Raw genomic sequence first — 20,120 nt, 5'->3', positions numbered from 1 at the left:
CGGTAATTTCATTACCAATGGAAACACAAATCAGACACACTTGGTGCCGAGGCCCAGTGGAGGGTTTCTTCTGAGGAAATAGTTTCAACATCTCATCAGCAGTAGAGGGAGTAAGAGGGTCATTTCCAATCTGCAGTTTGTCGTCATTCATTGTGATGTGTGTTCGTCTGGTAATGATACAAAATTATTTCACATTTCTGTTTATTTCTGGACGACTGCTTCTTTGGGAGATGCGTTGGTATTATTATTTTATTAAATAAGTTCAGTTTGAAGTTTTTGCTATAAAACTTGTTTTAGTCTGAATCACCTGAGGCTCGGAGGTAACTTGATCTGGGATTTCTGGAAGCCCTACAAGCTGAGACATTTTTCAGAAAAAACCTCGACAGTTTCAGGTCAGTGTTTTCTGTCTAATAAGGAGTCCCCATCCTTCTGAGCGTATTTCCACAGAAGCCTGTGTGCTTTTAAACATTTAGAAGGATTAGTTCTGTGTCTGTGTGGAGTTTCAAATGTCTCCAGCTGATGCAGAAACGTAAAATAAAAAAACAAACAAACAAACACACAAAAAACTGACCTTAAATGGTTCCAGAGTAGAAAATGCGATGAAAGAAACACCTTTTATGAATTAAGAAATCCTCAGTTCAAACATCCAACACGTTCCTGCTTATTACACTAATGTTGTTTTTTTTTTTTTTTGTTCATGGTGTTCAGGTTGTAAAAGCTGAACTCCTGCTGTTCCCTCTAAAATGTGCAGGTTGCATGCTTGACCTGATCTCCGAGGGGAGCCAATGGGTTACACATGGCACTCCAAAATCCTTCCTCCACGAGTGTGCGCATCTCCAAACAGTCTGGGAGTCATTTCATTTATCTGATAAGTGTTCTGCTTCACAGAAAACAATAAAAGAAGAAGGCGGGGCAGATGTCCCGCTGTGCAAAATACTGAAGCCTGAACCTATTTAAGCCAAACAGATTTCAGAAAATCACATAGCACCTTCTGATTTTTAAGGCATAAGGTTTCAAATGGAGAGCATCAGCAGGATTAGCCTGATCTCATCTTTGTGGCCCACATGCTTCTCAGCAACCTGGGAGCTTAATATTGATGATAAAGTCAGGGGGATTGGGCAAAACAAAAGAAAAAGCACAGCAAGGCTTAAGAAACATGCATACAGTGTTTATTTTTTGCAACCAGGACACATTAAATAAAACTACAAAGGTACTTCACTTATACAAAAGATAGATTATATCCCATTCACATACAAAATAACAATAATTTACTGTATAAATTAAAAATTTCACTATTTTTTGCTATTTACAATTTCATGGAGACAATGTGTTGGCCCCTCCAGATCTTTTCCCACAGCGCTTGTGATGGTTGTTTTCACGTCATCGAGCACTGTGGGACATTCACAACAACTACAGTTTGGGGAAAGACTGTTTCCACCGCTCAGAAGATAGCATGGAATTTTCCGATTGACTGGAGGACGGGACAGAAAATGAGAGTTTGCATAATTCACCAGGCTATCCAAACAAATATGCCCTTGTTAGATTTAGACTGTCAGATTTGGTTAGCTTGTGTTTGATTTGAACGCACATTAATTTCCCATCGCTCTCTTCTCTTGCTCTCTCTATGCATGGCCTGCTCCGAACATCACAGACCCAGGGGCATGTGCTCTTGCAATAATTAACATGAGCTACAGTCGAGCAGACAGGCAGAATATAGCGCAGTCCAACTTCTGATTGAGAAAGAAAGCTTCTTTATCTTTCTCATCTGCTTCAAATTCTGTCCGTTTCTGTGAATGTAGAGATGCTCAGACTCAGAATGATGTCACTACAAATTCAACCTTTCATCGTCTCAAGTGCTCAGGTTGCTGCACGAAGTTCGCTGCAGTCTCCCTTTTTCTCTCCTCGCTGACACCAACTGAAGAAGTGAGTGAGTACTGTCGCGAGTAGAAGCAAGTTTAAGTGCATCGATGTTTGGAGCCTCTTCAGTCTTTATTCTGAAGGTAATTAGAAGATTTTTTTTTTTTTTTTTTCGGTGGGGGGATGACCATCTGTCGGAGCCCACACTAACATTCAGTCCCACGACAGGAAAGGCCAATTACTATGCCAATGGCGCACTAGACTCTGACCTCTCAGGAGTCGTTTAAATGTCACAGCAATGCACTACAAAACCTGTCAGAGATGAAAACGTGCGGTCAGGCTGTGCATCGTGCCACAGAGTGCTTTTGGTTAGATTTCTGTCTCGGGTGTACCGTTTTGTTCTCAACCTTTGGGCCTGAAATCAAGCAGATAGGTAAAGCTTCGGGGTTCAGCAGCATCTTGTGATTTTAGGCAATTTACTGCTGTCTAATGAGAGGGGGGAGAAAAAAGAAAGATAGAAAGGCAGAAAGCATTCCTCTTCTTAACTAAGTTGATGAGCAAGTACGAAAAGTACTTTGACGCGTCTCTAAAATGCTTTGACTAGACACAAAATGAAAACATAAATATCATCATTCCCCAGCTGAATTACATAATGTACAACAATATTCACACCCCCCCCTGTAATCAAAAGACAAGTTAATGTGAACAATATGTTCAGTAAATGTCCGAGACCACACATAAGAGCACAGACAGAAAGGAGAGACAAACATTTTTCTTTTAAAGCCTTGCCTGTTACTATGTGTCTGGAGAGGTGTTCAGATGAAGATGTATTGCTTTTGGATCGCTGTACAGGATGTCACATTATTTTCACTTTACATTTTACGTGGTAGAAATTTTGGGAATGAAACTCTTGCACATGCAACCTTCATGGAAGCACAGACTCCTGCGAAGGAGGACCCTCGGCCCGCTTGGTGAAAGAAACAGATGTGAAGGAATCTGAGAAAAGGTGAAGAGGAGAGGAGATCCTTAAGGCACTTGAACACCATCAAACCGGAAAGACTCCCACCCACAAACCCAGCTGAAGGAAAAAAAAAAAAAAAAGCTCTCAGATCTTCCCAAGCTTCCCTAAATGGCAGTTTGTCTGCAAACTGCTGCGCCACCCAACCTCACCCACCCCTCCACCAAAATCCACATGAGCAATGAGTGAGCGTGTGGGCGAACATGTTCTCTTTTCCGTCTCTGATCTTTTTGTTTCTGTTTTTTCCACGTTTTTACGACAAATGATTCATCCCCCAAAAGTGCTGTGATATCCACCTTCCTTGCTGACATTTCCGCGTCCTATTCGCTATTTTTTATTTTTTATTTTTTCATGTAGAGAAAATCAAAAAGAAGCATTAGCATTTTGCACACAGCACCCAAAGAAACAAAACAAACACACACACACACACACACAAAAAAAAAAACAACAACAAGCCAAACAAATACACAATGCTTTGTTTGGGAGGATTCTGGTTTTTGGCTGCAACTGTTCCTCGTCCACATGAGGCAGTTAGAAGAGTTGTATAAAACTGTTATGGTGTGAAAGTGTGCGTGGATCAAAGACTCCACTTCATCCTCTCCTTGATACTGATGAACATTTGATTGCCAACATGACTGAAGCACCGGGAAGAGGTCGACCTCCCCGTTTCCTAAACTACACACAGACCGGCCGTGCTGAGTTCTGAGCGGTGGGCCGGCGGTGGGTGGGGGTTTTTGGAGGTACGCTGATTGAAACTGCAACGCCGCCTCATCGGACAAGAGAAAGCTCTCGCGTGATTAAAGCGTCCTGGTGTCTTTTGTCAGAGCTGTGGTGTTTCCTCCACCCAGTCCTCCTCTGTGGAAGCTCTCTTCCACGCCGTGGACACTGTCCTCCTCTTCTTTGGTGCTGAGCGGGATGGGAGGGCCCGGCCGCTCCGGCCGATGGGCCATTTTAGTAGCAGTCACTCAGTCAGTTGTTATTAGCCACCTCATTGCCTCATAGAGTTTCAATGTCTGAGGGCTCTTGTACAGAATAGCTGTGGGTGGTGGTTGCTTCACGGCAAAAAAACAAAACAAAACGCGGCACTGGCGCTAGTTGCCCACCAGGGGGCTGAGGTCGCCGTGGTGGTTCTTTAGTTTCTTCTTGAAGAGGGAGATGGTGGAGGGTCGGTACAGGATGATCCAGGGCTCGGAGGACGCCGTGCTCTGGCTGCAGCTGTCCGACCCGCTGACTGTTGGGATGCTGGGGGACCTGTGAGGGGAAATAAACAGGAGGCAGAGAGTCGAGAGGAAAGGAGACAATTGGAGAGGATTACAAAAGGGGCGACGGGGGGATATGGAGAGAGAATAATGGCAAAGAATTAGAGAAAGACATGGTGGTTCTGTTGCCCTCTAAGCGTTGCGTTCATGTCATGCTTGCTTTATTTAACATGGATTGATGCCAGTTTACTGTGCAGAGGGATGCAGGGGAAGCTTTCGTAGCTCAATTCTGTCTTCCACTTGATTTGACACCTTTTATCAGACTGACTCTCTTGATGCTCCAAATTTATGAGGTTAAAGGAACGGCAGCATTTTTGAATCAAGCATTGCAGCAAAAAATTGAAAACCTATTTATTAAAGCTCTTTCAGAACTTTTTTTTTACCCATTTTTGATGGAATAAAAATGTTGAAAGAAATAGTGAGATGCTTTGAGTTAGTGTATAAATAAGATTTGCTGTTAGATAGTTGGTCTCTCTAAGGAAGCTGAACTATTTGACCCAGCACGAGAAGTTTCATACAAAAAAACTGAGTGCCATCCTCGACTCTGACCTCTGAGCTCTGCCTTTATAAACAAATCTCCTTCAACTCTTTATTGTAGTCGCTATCAGTTGAGGATCATTTCAAAACTTAAACCACTTTGGTCCTTTAATGCCTTTTTGCCCCAATCACAACTCACCTGGACTGTTGTGATCTCTTGTATCTAGGCCCTTGTCACTCATCATTATCTCACTTGGCTCAGAGTGACTTAAAAGTGTGAGCTCAACTGAGCCTTATACTTTCTTCACCTACTCTCTGTTCACCTCAGAATTCAATTTAAGTCCTCTCTGATTATTTTTAAGGCTCCTAATGGCCCCACTGCCCGCGGTACCACAGACCTTATCCATTGGCTTTCAGTGCAGAGAGCTCTCTGCTCTTTTCTCCTAAATGCCCCGCATCAGGATTAAAACTAAGAGATGACAAAGCTTTTGAAGTTGCTGCCAACTATGACTGTCGAAACAAAAGTGAAAAACACCCAAATAAATAGTTTGCTTTGATTAGTTTTAATAACTTTTGTAGGCCACTATGAATCAGTCTGTGTTTATGTTGTCAAACTGGCACCCAACTCAATTAACCAGTTGAGCAGGGAACTCTGAATTCCCCGCTCCTGCAGGATTAGAAAATATCCGGATTTGGAAACTCAATTCAAAACATCATGAGTTTTGTATCCAAGGCAATTAACAGAGTAACTCTTAAAAAACACCAGGGAGTGGAGCACATTTGGAAATGCAAGCCGGCTAGTGTTTTGTTTTTTTTTGTTTTTTTTTAAACTAAGGAGGAAACTAATAGCACACTGCTTTGCTTGGAGAGAAAAACATTTTGGCATCAGAAGAATTTGATGCTATTGTCACCTAAACATTCTCCACTGAGGGATTTTTTTCCCCAGTATGACAAGAATGCAACTTAATACTGCAGATGAATGCTTTGACATTTGATCCTTCGTGGCTGCTTCACAACATGTTTGCACACTTACTTGACTGTGATGTGCAGCAGCAGCTTGGCTACCATGGCGATGACAGTCAGTATGAGGAGCGCAGCCAGAGCGTAGATGGTCCACACTGTAGAGAGGGAAGCAACATAGGAACAGGACATCATATACTGCGTCACTGCAATGAAAACAATCTGAAGCAGACTTAAGGGATTAGCGAGGAAAGAATTATCGTCCAGTGAGTTGTCAAGAAAAGGTGACAAGTTATCAAATGCACATCTGCTCTCCCCGGTGTTGAGAAATACTTCAGAAGGCCCATCGAGACAGAGCGCTCAGAGTTTGGAGAGAAAAATGATTTTAAGGAAGAAAACAAAGAGCAGGACAATGTTTGGTCCGCCCTGCGCAGCTTCGACAAGAGGCCTGATTGTGATCAGCAGGGAGCCCCAAAGAAACTTCTGGCATGAGTCAGTGACAGGAAAGAACAAAAACGTCACACAGTATTACCTCCATGTGTGATCACAGGAAGCCGCACTGCAGCCAGTGCTTCCAGAAGGATCTCAACAGACTGAGATGATTTTAACGTGTTCAGAGAAACCAGGTCATGCTAAATGATGAAGCATCGCAGCAGAGGAAGAGAGAGGTGATGTAGGTGCAGTGTATCGTGGGTGTTAACATACTAGCGCTGTGGCCGTTGGTCTCGCCGCGTCCAGCCCACTGACCTGGCATGTTGTGCTCCGGTTTTCCGGGGCTGGACGTGATCACGTAAAGGATTTGGGGGGAACGTCCGTTGGAGGTGCTGTTGGACCGCTCAGTGACGCCGCTGGCCAGCTGGGGCCCCGCAGTGCTGGAGGCGTCCTCACCTTCGTCCTCATCATGTCCTTCAGCCTCCACCATTCGGGCGTCTTGGTCTCTCAGTGCTGCGGAAACGAGAATCAAAAGTCATTCACGTTTATTCTTCGACATCAAGATACCAAAGTGCAGATTTAAATTATAGATAACAACCGTCATGTTTTCTGCCCCATAACACAAACAGACTTTTGTTGCTGATATATGCTGGCAACACCAAACATTACTGAGTTTTCTGAGTCTGTTTTGAAGCAAAATTATCTCGAGCCACTGATTTCTGATTTCTGAAAGCGCCCTCTTGCCATGTTTGACTGCGCTGATTATCAATTTGATCATATGCTATGTGATTTTGTTACGTACACTTCATTATAAATGAATGATCATTTTGACACTTAAATGCTTAGTTTGTCAGCGACAACAAGATAAACAACACTATTGCCTGGTAACGTCTCATCTACCCCTTTACATCATTTGCATACAATTTTCTGTCAGCAGGATGGCTGGTGACAAAGAGTGGAAGTCAGTTTACAGAAGATAAGAGAAGGAAACCAACTGCAATATTCAATAGTCAGTAAAATCAAGTCGTGTCATTGTTGCTGAACAATGACAAAGAAACCTTACACCATGGAGTCAAAATTTAAACACACCCAGTACGCTTAATGCTGTTGAAATTATTTCTCAAGAGATGTATACTTTCTCAATAACTTGTCTGATTGCTACCAAACTAGGTCAACTTGTTACACAAAGTTTATTAAAGGTTCTGTAATTCTTAATGGCTTGATATCTTATTAAGTGTTTAAGGCACTGATCAATTAACATTGAACGGTAAAGCGTTGGCAGGGAAATGGAAGTGACACTGAGCTCATCGACAGTTTGGCCGCTCATTATAAATGTCACGAAATATCTCCAGGCCCTTTTTGGGAATAGCTAAACAAACATTGTACGGCAGTGTACCTCAAAACCCAACAGACAGAATATCAGCAGGTAAGGCGCTCGTTCATAGTCTGAATAATGGTGAGCACAATTATTGAAATGCTGCAGGTTTTGCGACTTTGTTTGAAAATCACCTAACATGTCATTTGGCTTTGCTGCATTGTTGAAGTTAAAGCTTCTATCTTCTTATTAGTTTTGTTAATTTCACAATAGTTGAGCCACATCACTCAGCCCTGATGAGAATACTAGCGTGGCTTTCTGCATGGTGAAATTTCACCAACTCAAAGTGTGACTATTTTTATGTATCAAAGGCTTTCGGCGATCTCGGAGAGGAGGAGCGCTGAGTGGTTCAACCTGTGCCGGAGACGCAGAAGAGGAAAAGCTGCACCGTGTTGTTATATTTTCTAAAGCACAGATCACTACTACAGAGATCACTTAAAGCCCCTTTAATCATTCCTGAGGGTAAACAGGGCCGCTGGAGCAAATATACAGTCATAGGATATGTCACATTGATCATGCTGTGGAAAGTATATACAGCAGAGTCATGAGTGATCATTTCATACCAACTGCGTTTGGGGAGAAACAGATCGACTCTGCAGAAACATTCAAGCGTGCTGTAAACTTGCGGTGCTGAGCGCTTTTCTGTCCACTCCAGACATGATTCAAAAAGTGTTTGCTATAAATTCTGTTTGTTTTAACCTGCTTGCAGCACCAGATGGGCAGAGTTAGCTTCATAAAACAACAGCGCCAGAGAGCATGGACTATTTCAGCTCATTATGTGTTCCCAGAGGAGGACAACATCCCAGCTCTGTCTTTCATTTACTCCCCTCGTACGTAGAAGTGAATAATCTAAAATCAATGTGATTTTGAAAAAAATAATAGTAATAAAAAACAAACCCCTTCTACTTCTGAAAATGTAGACTGGCTCATACTGATATTCATGTGTCTTAGTTGACTCTTTCATTGCTTTCTTGTAATCTTAATTTGCCGTAAGGTTTAGTGGTGAAACGCTTCAGAGGAAGCATCAGTTATTCCTGAATCTAAATTATTATAATTTGATGCTTGGAGCCGTATCACCAAACGCCCTCAGGCTAAAAATATCTTCTCATTCACAGAATTAGCTGAGACTTGAATAAAAATAAGTTCATGTCAGTCCTAAGACTTTAAGAAGTCATGTTTCTTGTCAAGAATATTATTTTCTCTCGAAGCCTGAACTAAAACCAGCCCCGAAATATGAAAGTAGTCACAAACAGTCAAAGGGACTTTATTTACTAGGCCCTGCTCACTACTCACACAAAAGTGCATCTGACAATAACAGAGGAACTTGGATTAGCTCTGGATGTTTTTCAGAAATATTAATCAAACCAAAAACATGTTTGTTTGTTTGGGGTTTTTTTTTTTTAGAGCCAAATGTCTGACCATGAAAGTGAAATTTCTAATATATTATAAATCAAGTTTAGGCTCTACGTTTATACTCTGAAAGCATGAGAGATGGGCACAGTGTGTATTCAGAAATGGAAACCTCACGATGAAACGACAGGATTGTGTAACTGTGTGATGGCACAACAAAACAGTCTTTCAGCCATCCCTCAAGGCCGATCCGCCTGGATCAACTATGGACCGAATGTTTTATGTTATCTTTTTATGGATCTGAATACCTCCAATAAAACATGCGTTTGAGATAAGTGACCTTCAATCAATAAAGACTAACAGTGTAAACATGCTTGTTGAGGCCCGACAGGTGTTAATATATTTTATTTATCTATTTATCTAAAGCTTTCAGGAAGACTGCTCATGGTAAGATAGCATAATCATGACTGAAAATGATGCAGCCCCCCAAAAAGGGAAGCCCCATCTATGTTGCCCCCCCCCCGCCCATACCCTGAATTGCTTCCAAATACTGCTTGCTCCAGGGCTATTCCACTCTTCCATGAATGGCGGTTTTGATGTTTCTTTTCACATAATTGCTCAACCTGACTGTGATGTTCCCACAAACATCCCACATGTTCCCAATTTATTTTGCAAATAACCGTGATTCAAAGCCAGCTGCACCTCAGCTGAAAGGCTGAGCCGTCGTCGTCTGAGACTGTTTCGGCCGCTCGTCCCGCCACCGAGGAGATATATGTACGGATAGATGTGTTTATCAGTTACAACACTCAGCCTAAATCCCGTCTCTCTGTCAGCGTCCTTCTTCCTTTGTTCTCTCTGTATTTCTCTTCTCGGCAGAAACCTTTTTCTTCAGGACGTAAACCTTTTCTCGCAGATTCCATTTCTTTTCTACACAACGCAACGCAAGCAACACACGAGCCGAGGCGTGAGCAGAAAGGATCTTATCTCTGCAGGGGTCAGAGGATTTGGACCTACAAATATTGTTTTCACTGTAACACCAGTGGGTGAGAAAAATGGCACAGGAAAACAAATGGAAACCGAAAGGGAGGAGAGACAACAGACTGCCTCTCCCTGTGAGCTTGAATGTCACCTATGCTGAATTATATCAGGGCGTGCTTTGCTCGTGTCAAAACAAATTAATCCATTAAATCATTTTTGGTGCGTTCAGAATATATTTACACAGCAACTCAATGCGAGAGAAACAACAGAGGACAGTTTGTTTCTTTCAGTTAATCAAGGGAGATAAAATATTTTGCAACGAGGTCTTCAACTTTCTTTGCACGACAACTCTTCAGCTATACATCTGATTTTTTTGTGAAATCACAGTGTCGGAGGGAAGGAAACACACTATAGTATCACACTGTGTGGCATGTAGGTGGCATAAATACGTGCAATTCACAGAGGAACACTCTCTGGAGAAGCAAAGCAGCCTGCCACAGCTTGATAAGAGAATGGGTTTCTCGAAAAACATAACATTATTTAAATATGCAGTATCAGGCAGTGCTGTGAGACACTGACAACCAAATGAAAAGAGTAAAGGGGCTTCCAATGGCGTGATAACACAGAGTGGACAGGTGTTGTGTGGAGTGTCTACTAAACCAAGGTGGCTCTGAAAGACGGCCACCCAGCACACACCTAATGGTGGAAACGTGGCATGTTCTGTACTTCGGACAAGGTTTCAGGAAGCGAGAAGCGATACTGAGTGATTCACCGTCACAGGCGTCGGTGATTCTTGAACAATTCTTCTTCCAGTGCACAAAGAAGAAATCCCGCAAAAGCCAACGTTTTCCTACCTTGGTAAAGCAGAGCGAATCCCTGGGCCTGGTTGGTGCGGTCCGAGTAGAAGTACAGGATGACAAAGTCGCCCGTGATGTTCACCACCTCCCGTGGCGGGCTGCGCCAGTCAAAGCGAGCCACCACCTGGTTGGTGTAGCCGTCCAGTAGCTCCACCATGTCCGTCTGGTCGGAGATGTCGAAGAAGGTGAAGTTGAAGAGGATGGAGGACGATCCGGGGACTTGGATAGTCCAGTAGCAAACACGTCCAGCCCCGTACTTGTCGGGAAAGTCCGGCGAGTAGATCACCTCTGACGGAGACGTATAGTTGCCACCGCAGGCCCCGACTCGGGCTGGAGGACAAAAAATGGACAAAAAAGAAGAGAAAACGGTCACTTTTCAAAGACTGTCACTGCTAAGGTAGGTTGTTGGTCGTTAACATTGATACAGGTGTATTTTTAAAAATGCATCGTCACGTTGGTACTATATGTTCGCTGTGTCTCTTTCTTTTCAGTCCAGATATGAAAAGGTCACAGTCGGACACTCGACGACACTCACTGTCGAAGATGATGACCCAGCCGTCGCCGCCGCAGGGCTGGGTGTGGTCTCCGAAGCAAACGTGGTTGCACTCCATGCTCGGCGACTCGCCGTGGTCGTGCTGGTCCACCTCGTTGCCACAGAAACAGGCGTATCCTGACTCCATACCGGCAAGCTGCACCACACAAAAGAGGAGTTATGCAAATTGTTGCATTAGCAAGACAAATGCGTGGAGGGGTTGGTGGGGAAAAATGCTGAGATCATTTTTGCTGCATGAAAACAGAAAGAAGTTTGGAAATGTTTGATACATTCGAACAAAAGCTGCTTCATAGATCGCCTTATGTGAAACTGTAGCAGTGCAACAGTGGAGTTTACTGCGTACAGCTCCTTCTCTCTTTGAAATTAAAGTGACTTCAACCTAAAGTACCCTAATTGCTATTTCTCTCATGATTACAAGATGGTGTAATCTTAGTCTGGATAATCACAACCTCTCAGCTGATTAGAGGCTTCCCTTGAAACACACAGCTGCACACTGGGTGCAGAGTAAACCTCCCAGAAATAGCACCTATTCATCTTTAAAGTCAAAACTGTTAGTCAACTTTTCCTGCCAGTGCCAAAGCAGGAATGTGAAAATCATAAGAGGAAAAAAAAAACAAAAAAAAACCTTCACGCATTTTTACCCTTCCACCTCCAGTGGCAAACTCATTCTCAAAAGATCTATTGTCCTTCATTGCAAAGGACGCCATTGTCCAATTTTTAGGCCCAAAATGAACTCACGCAGCCGAAGGTACTGCATAATTTCCCATTCGTCGTCTATTGCCATGGAATAGGAATTTTATGGAGCCTCCGCTGTTGGTAAGATGCACCCGGCTACGTTCTTGTTGAATTATTCTGTCTCATGGAGTGACGTATTGAAAACACCAATGCTGAAAAACTTTAGTGGAGCAAACAGGCGACGCATTGCTGTCTCGCTCATTAGGCATGCTCTTTGTCAAAGAGTCACGCGGGATCCAAACTTCCAAAGCGCTGACAGCTCGTACGCACATTCAGGTCAGCGACGGTCCAAGGGTGGAAGCAAACGATGCCAATCTGCCAAACGCGTTCTGTAACATCTGGTGAGTCGGGAGAGCGGGTGGGGGGGCAGGAGGGGACTGTCAGTACCTGTCAATTCAGACGGAGCGGAGCTGGATCAGACTGAAAATGAACACCTGGCACTGTTTATAGTGTTGACAAAGACATGCCAGATCCAGAGATGTGTGTGTGTGTGTGGGGGGGGGGACACATTGAAGAGGAAGCGCCCATCAGGCTAATAACCATCCATTTCCAGCTGTCAGCCTTGATTGCTGTGATGATTCGTCATCCGCCGGTTTGAAACATGAGGTCTGATGGCTGAATAAAGAGGGTATAGACCGCTCCTGGCATCGTGGTGATAATTGTCAGGAAAATGCCCATAAACGCAGATCATTTACATAAAGGCCTGACTGTTGCCAGTTCGTGTCCAATTTTGAAATGACGTGGCCTCTTTTCTTCACTGAATGAGAGGAAATGTCCGAGAACACGCAAGCTACATTTGACTTTTTGTCTTGAATGTAACGCTAAACATCTCTGGGGGCGACAAGTTTTCCTTTGATTTCTTTAGATGGCTGCTTGGATTTCAAACCTCACCTTGTATCTCTGCTTCCTGCAAAAGCTGATGCAGTTTTGGATGGTGAGTTTGTTGGAGGTCTCGCTGGTGCCCGACAGCGTGGGGGGGTCCCCGCTGTCTTTGAAGCAGCCCAAGTTTCCAGGCACTGTGGAAAGACGAGAAGAATAAATACAATTATTTATTTGAATTAAAAAAAATGATTAGCTCCATACTTAGATGACAGCTTCCTGTACAAATATAATAGGTGACTTTTCTCTTATTTAGATTGTTTCATCCATCTTTATTTGTTTATTTCCTCTAAGTTCAACCTTTAAAATCATATTTATGATGAATATTTTGCCTCAAAGCCGTGTCCCCCAAAAGACCCATCTATGGTGACACACACTGCAAATATTCAGTTCCGTGTTTGACTCTTCTGGTGTGAATTTCCAACAAGCAAGCCAACAATTTGGCCTCTGAAGAAAAGAGTGTGGTGGCGGTGGAGGAGGAGGAGCAGCAGCAGGGCAGGATGAAGGGGTGAAGGGGACAGGGATGTTTGAGCCATTGTGAGAGGGTGAGCTGGAATCTAGAAAATGTATCGCGTCACATATCAGTTGCATCAGATTAGAGATATAGTGTTTTCTATATGCGTGCCTGTGTGTGTGTGTGTGTGTGTGTGTGTGTGTGTGTGTGTGGTGACACATGAAATTCTGTCTTGTGTGCAACAAAACGCAAAAAAATTTTATATTGGCCAAGTCGTCAGGTCAGGATTAACTGCACGAGTAGAAAGTTCGAGCTACGGCCTTTCCGTTTTTTTGGCAGCACTCTCGTTAAAGTTTATACTTTTTACACACTCCTGCTTTTGACCGTTGGTGCAGATTATCACATGAGAATTCAAATGTGAGATTTCCAGATGTGTGACAAAAATAGGCCACCGATCACAGATGGATCACAGACCAGACTGATAGATGGAAGATGGATGTTGACGCCTTTTCCACCATCGTATTCAAGTCAGACAAAACAGCTTGCCTCCCTTAATCCGCCGCGTATTCATCAAATACTGTGCAATCTCCCAAAACTGAGTGCAGCGAATTAAACACTGAAACATTATTCACCACAAAAGCCTTTAAAATTCAACATAAGGCTCAGGAAGTACCAACAAAGCCTCCAGCAGTCCATATCGCTACTTGTGATTTGTTCATTGCAATTCCAATAGGCTTACGCTTGTTTTCGCTTCCACATTCTGGCCTGAGATGAATATGACAAACAGAAGTAAATGCACAATGTGAAAGTAATTTCCACTCTAAGTATGAAAAATTGTCCCCTGAAGCTCTTCAGTCAAATTGGAATTGATGTTATCGGACCATAATGTAGAGAAAGAGCTCATTAAGAGGAGATGGATGAAAGAAGAGCAAAGGCTGGGTCCAAAACTCAGAGGGACGATGAGGATGCAAAAATGTAAAGCATGCGGACATTCCACACTGGTTCTTGTTCTTTGTCAAGCTTTGGAATACAGCTGCAAATCAAATTAAGTACAATCCATCTTTCATCCAAAGCCCAAAGAGTAATTGATGCCTCCAAATTAAAATTTCTTAATTGCCTTCTAAAGTGAAAATGACTCAAATCTTTGGAACTTGAAATCAAAAGAACCGGGAAAAGATCTCGAATCTGAAAGCGTAGGTTTGCACTGACATGACAATGTTGCAATCGTGGGGGGAAAAAAATCTGCTGAGTGTAGAACACACAGTAATGAAAGGTGGTGAATTTCTTTGGGTATAGGCCCACAGCGGGAGAGCTGCCTGTGCTTGTACCGAGTTACTAAATAAAAAGACGAATGCAAATGAAACTGAGCAAATGACTTGGCAAAAATGCAGCTTCTGCACACACAATGATAAAAAAGAAGCGAGGTGTTTATTTGAGTTATTTGTGTATTTGTGTGTGTTCTTATTCGTGGATGCTGCAGAATGTGACGATACGCTCGGAGCCCGCGGAGCTGCTCGTCACCTGCACATACCAACACCGTCTTGGCTGGCATGTGGCTTCTCTTCTCAAACGTTTACATGTTGAAAAGCTGCCTCGCGCGTCTGATGACAGCACGAGCGACTGGCATCCAGTTGTTGGCAGCTGAAAAACGCTGAATCCGCTTTTTACGAGGAAGCATCACTCAAAAAACTCGGTGAACTGGAGTAACCTCGACAAAGACCACACACGTGCATTGTTTTTTTTTTTTTTAGGGGGGTGGGTGGGGGTTGTCAGTTGTTGCCAAATGTTAACTTCCTAGCTGGCACAAAAGATCCTTTACAGACGCTACAGATTCTTACTGTTTATGCAAAAGTAAGACACAAAAGGCTTTTGGGGGGGGAAAGTGTGACATGTTTTCGACTCCACACAAATTGTTGTTCACAATAATGTCCACCACTGGGGCTGGGAGAGAGACACGACAAGGAGAAGGGGGAAATGAGGTGAAACAGACTCACAGAGAGACGGCCACTACCCGCTTTTCATCCATGTTTGCTACCTGTGAAGTGTTTGGTGGCAGTCGCCGTTCGCCCGCCGTGTGAAACCGGGTTTGACAGACTCAAAATCGTGAGCAATTTTCCTATTTTGGCCACCATCACACCTTTGCTTAATAAGTGGACTCATTTGGTTGTTTGAAACATTTCACAACACTTCACGGCGATGATGTGACAGGTTGAAGGCGAGCATGACAGCAGCAATAATACTTGGGGTGAGACTGAACAGAGCTAAAACAGCACTTTCTTTTTCATCCACAGTTTAAATATACCCTGGATTAATCCCAGCGTGCAGGAGGGGAGCAGAAAATAGAGGAGAGATAAACACCTGGTTGGGAACCAGCAACCTCCCTCCGAGCAAGGCAGGCACGTACCACTTCAATGGGACTTTTGAAAATCGAAGGAGAGAATGCTACTGCGGGGCTCAGCAGCCAGATTAAAGGCAGCAATGCTCTTTTTTCACTTTGCTTTGACAAGAAGATTGCAGACTACAGTCAATTTATCTGCCTTTGTCCTCCTCTTGTCCCAGGGGCGGCAGAGAGCAGCAGGTGGTGGGATCGTGTCGCACTAAACTGTCGGAGGTTTTTGGAGAAGCTCTGAAACTGCACGCCATCTCTCTGAGTAAAAAGCTCAAAATTGTCCTCGCATGAAAATTCCTGAGCAAAGCATTGTTCCTTAAAACATCTGCTCTGCAGGCGCAACAAGTGCAAATATCTCCATGTACAATAAAAGAATAACAATCACACACACACACAAACGCACTCGACACACTTCAAAGCTGCTGGAGGAATTTGGACTTTAATGAGCCAGAGGGGAGAAATGGAGGAAACACAAGGTGCATAAATGCTCCAGTCAGCCCAGACCAGACCTCTGAAAACCTCAGGAGATCACAACAGGAGGGGAGACTTCCACAAAGTTTTCAAATAAGTGAAAAAAAAAAACAAAAACCCAACAGAAACAAACACACACACACAAAACAAACCAACAGCACAGCCAAACAAGGCCAGACCCATCACAACATGGCAGCCGGCTTCCTTACCTCGGAAAAGAGCAGTTAGTTAACATTCCCACAATGCAACGCAGCACGATGCAGACAGGAGGCGGCAGGCAAAAACAACAAAGTACGTGTCTGTCTAGCGGCGAACAGGAGACACCTCTGTTGATGCGGCAGACACAACAACAACAACAGCGGCCGGTCCAAAACACATCAGCGAGCGGGAGAGGAGAACAATTCACTGGGATCTAACATACAACATCAAATGTTGTACAGCAGACTTTGGCAAGTGCACTTGGCAGGGAGAGTGCGCAAGCAGGTTGATGATCTGGGGGGGCGGCCGGGGCTGGATTTTGCAACCATGTTATTAAGGAAACATAATTACAGTTATAAATTCTTTATATCTGAAGGCAAAGGAACAACTGAAACCTAGAAGGGGAAAAATGAACAGATATCAAGCAAAGGGGGAGTTTCACCAGGACGCTGGGTGTCTCTCCTTTCAAGATAGATTTACACCGAGACGCAGAGAAAAGCCTTCAGGAACAATGGACGCTTAAAGTGTCTCCTTCACAATCACAGTTAAAGCACTTGAGGAAGATCTCCTCTCAAAGTCTCTCCTAATCCTGTAATCTACAACAGAAGCTATGATGACACTGAAAAAATGTAAATACAAGCGCCTGTAGTGTCATATTTTTAGTAACAATCTGAAAGCGTCTGGGAGCTGCCGCTGAAAGTTCATCATCTCCTCAAGTTGTATTTTTCTCATTTATGGGAACTTTACACGGGTAGCAGGCGAACGTTCGGACACATGTTCCCTCTTCATATGAGGGGGAAAGCACGCCCAAAAATTTTTTTATGATCTAATTCGCAGCCAGTGGGCAAAAGTCATAACACTCAGAAGGCCGCACAGATCAAACAAAGCCTCTTGTTCCTTCCGTTGTTTCCTCCTTTCTCTTCCATTTGTCTAAACTCGTTCATGTTCTATTTGAATGCTAGCGCGTGATTTCGTTTCAGTTTCAGTCGCCTGTGTTGTTCCCACGAGGCGAAAAACAGTGTGAGGGGATACCTGAAGAATTCTGGATGTGGGAATGTGAAAGGTCAGTGTAACGGGGCTGACCGACGGCGCCCACGCAGATCTGAAAACAATATCGCCACTGTGTATAGGTGACAGCGCCGGGCCTTTGTGATGAATGACTTCAGTCATGGTGAAATTTATGAGCCTGCTGCAGCTCGACAGCTCCTTTACATTCACTTCATGTCAACAAATAATTAGATTTTATTTCTAAACAGAGATATTACCTTCACCTTTAGAGCATAAATGTCAGATATTTGTTGGATTTAACTTCTCAAATGTCAGAGTTTTAATGGTTTTCTTCATCATGTATGACAGCAAACTTGACATCTTTGGGGTTTTCACCTTTTAAAAAAAATAAAAATAAACAAACTACCGTCACCTCTGGGCTTTTGAGAACACATAATCAATCAGTCGGGAGCTTTCAGGTGAACAGCATTCAGGTAATAAAGTAATGAGAGCAAAGAGAAGCTGATCCACATCTAATGTTGTAGGAATCAGCAGGAAAACCAAGACTTTCCTCTTCCTTCAAGGAGAATCATACCAAAGCTCACCTCACTCTTCTTTCCATGTTTACATTTTTGCCCACAATCACATGTATCATCTTCTGACATCGACATGAACGCATAAACATTTGATGTTTTTCTTTTCACGCCTCATTACATTCAATCTGACATCTCTTACAGATTTGGTTTTGACACCACTTAAAAGTAAAAGGAAAATGTAAATTGCATCTTTTGGAAATAAGCTTGAACAATCCACTGTGACAACAACAAGAAAAAAAAAAAAAAAAAAGTCCTTTAAGAGGCCTCTGCTGCTTCATTAACGTCCAATTGCACCGTAACCAGAGACAAAAAAACTCATTAGTGCTTTCGCATTAGAGTAAGAATGTGAACACCAAGAGGTCAAAAGAGGAGACATGAGGTTTTTTAAAGCACATTCCTCAAACGCTACAAGGCCTGATGCAGGTAATTTAAAACACAGGTATGTTAGGCCTTGGAAGCCCTCCTAACCCATTAATGCACCACAGGCAGATCAACAGTCAAAATGTGCAGACACACATCTCCTGGGCCATGTACAGTGCAACCAAGCAAGCAAACAACACTTAAAGCAGTCAGTGTTTATGCAATTTTTTTTTTTTTTCTGCCTTTATTCTTCGTTGTGTCTCCCTGTCATTGTGTCTTGGCCCCATTTATTACAGCTTTTGTAGTACGGTATACTGAATACATAAATAAATACAGCTGGTGTATTTCATCAAGCCTGTGATTAGTCTTGTCGGCTGCACCACAACTTGGGTGAATGCGGGGGAAACGGAGAAATATGTCACAAAGCCCCCCAGCACGAGCATTTCTGGAAGCCCAGTATTGTTTGGAAGGAGGTGGGAGTTCCCATCATGTGTTTCTGTCGGGTTTAGCTTATGCGACGCCTTTCTATGGAGATCATAAATTTTTCCGCCTCTCAATGGGAACGCATTTTACATTTGTACGACAAGGGGCTTATTATTGGTGGGAATAAATAAAGAATTATTTGTGTCTAACGGAGTAACATCGCTAGTGGGATGTTCAAAAGCCACCGCCGGGCCGTGTTTATGTGGTGGAGGCAGTGTTACAACAAAATTGAGATGGAGGAGATCAATACCCCAGCCCGAGGCCCCAGGAGAGTGACTAACCATCTAATTAGAGGGAAGCGGGATGAGCCGGAGCTTTAAATGAATAATTATTGGCTTCTGAGTGCACGGGCCGAACAATGCAGGGGAGAGATGAAAAATGACCACCGTATCGCATCGCTCAGTATTCCCTTGCAAACCAAACAGACCTGAGTTCCCAGGAGTCTCAGGGGACCCGATATCGAGGCGACGGGGGGGCAAGAAAAGATGAGCAGACACTCAGACGTCCTCAGGCAGTAGGAACGACGAATGATTTATCATCATTCGTTTTCAAAGAGATCGACAGATTGTCCTGGTTATCTGGATGTCAATATCAGTGGCAAAGTCCTCAGGGATGTGCTTAAAAAAAGGGTGTGTGCGTGTGTGTGTGTGTGTGTGTGGGGGGGGGGTGATTGTAAAGAGTGCATTACAATCAACAATGCGGTTGAAATGCTAACGTCTCTTTCCTTAATACACAACACAGTGAAAAAGCTGCTTTCAAGTTCCTATAATGAGACCGATACAATTAATCCCAAGGCAAGACAAAGACTTTGGCTCTGAACAAGAAGTAAAAGTGCATCATTCTTACATCATTCAGCTGGGACAAGTGGCATGACAGGGCTACGCTGTTGCAGTGTCACAAAAGGGCCGAACAATGGCAAGCGAAAAAGCACTGTTCCACACGTTGTTCGAATCGAGACTAACCAGCAGTCCAGTTGCCCCCTTAAAGCTGATGAAGCCATTTATGGCGCGACAATATGAGCAAAAAGAAGGCAGTAAAAGGCTTCCTGAATATTTTTCTAATCAGTCCTGGAGCTGAACAAGTGAAGAGACCATTCGTCAAAACGGCTTCGCTGGAGTGCATTTTGTCCACTTTGGTAAATTGATCCATCTGATAATTGCATAATGCATCTTGCGTGCTCAGTACAGACATTTTAGTTTGAGGGTAACGCAAGACAACAATTAACAGCCATCAAATCGGATCTCAGACAGATGTATGAAAGACGTGATGATGAAGCGATGTTCACAGTCTCTGCAGGATCAAACTCTGCAGTTCTGACTGCGGCATCTCGACGACTGCTAAATGCAATTTATCACTTGAAGCAAAACAGACAAAGCTCTAACTAAACGAGCCGAATGTTATCTGACAGTAAAACTCAGGCTTTTGCACCTGTGCCGAGTCATGCTCGTCCAC

The 20,120-nt window shown here is 43.5% G+C and overlaps 1 protein-coding gene across 2 annotated transcripts in view; it reads right to left on the bottom strand.

Moving 5' to 3' along the window:
* Nucleotides 1–1,153: 1,153 nt before the first annotated feature.
* kremen1 (kringle containing transmembrane protein 1) overlaps nt 1,154–20,120 on the bottom strand; it is a 54,022-nt gene continuing 35,055 nt past the window's right edge. The window contains exons 4-9 of one of the 2 annotated variants that reach the window (XM_029511550.1): nt 12,743–12,867; nt 11,099–11,252; nt 10,561–10,893; nt 6,277–6,516; nt 5,645–5,729; nt 1,154–4,126 (exon numbers count right to left, since the gene is read on the bottom strand). In XM_029511550.1, the coding sequence (XP_029367410.1) occupies nt 3,967–4,126; nt 5,645–5,729; nt 6,277–6,516; nt 10,561–10,893; nt 11,099–11,252; nt 12,743–12,867 (1,097 nt within the window). In that variant the 3' untranslated portion in view covers nt 1,154–3,966. The remainder of the gene's footprint in view (nt 4,127–5,644; nt 5,730–6,276; nt 6,517–10,560; nt 10,894–11,098; nt 11,253–12,742; nt 12,868–20,120) is intronic. The other variant, XM_029511551.1, reaches the window with a different exon arrangement.

This window comes from Echeneis naucrates, chromosome 9 (genome assembly GCF_900963305.1).
Source record: "Echeneis naucrates chromosome 9, fEcheNa1.1, whole genome shotgun sequence".
Classification (NCBI taxonomy): domain Eukaryota; kingdom Metazoa; phylum Chordata; class Actinopteri; order Carangiformes; family Echeneidae; genus Echeneis; species Echeneis naucrates.
This window is presented reverse-complemented; position numbering and strand designations above follow the sequence as displayed.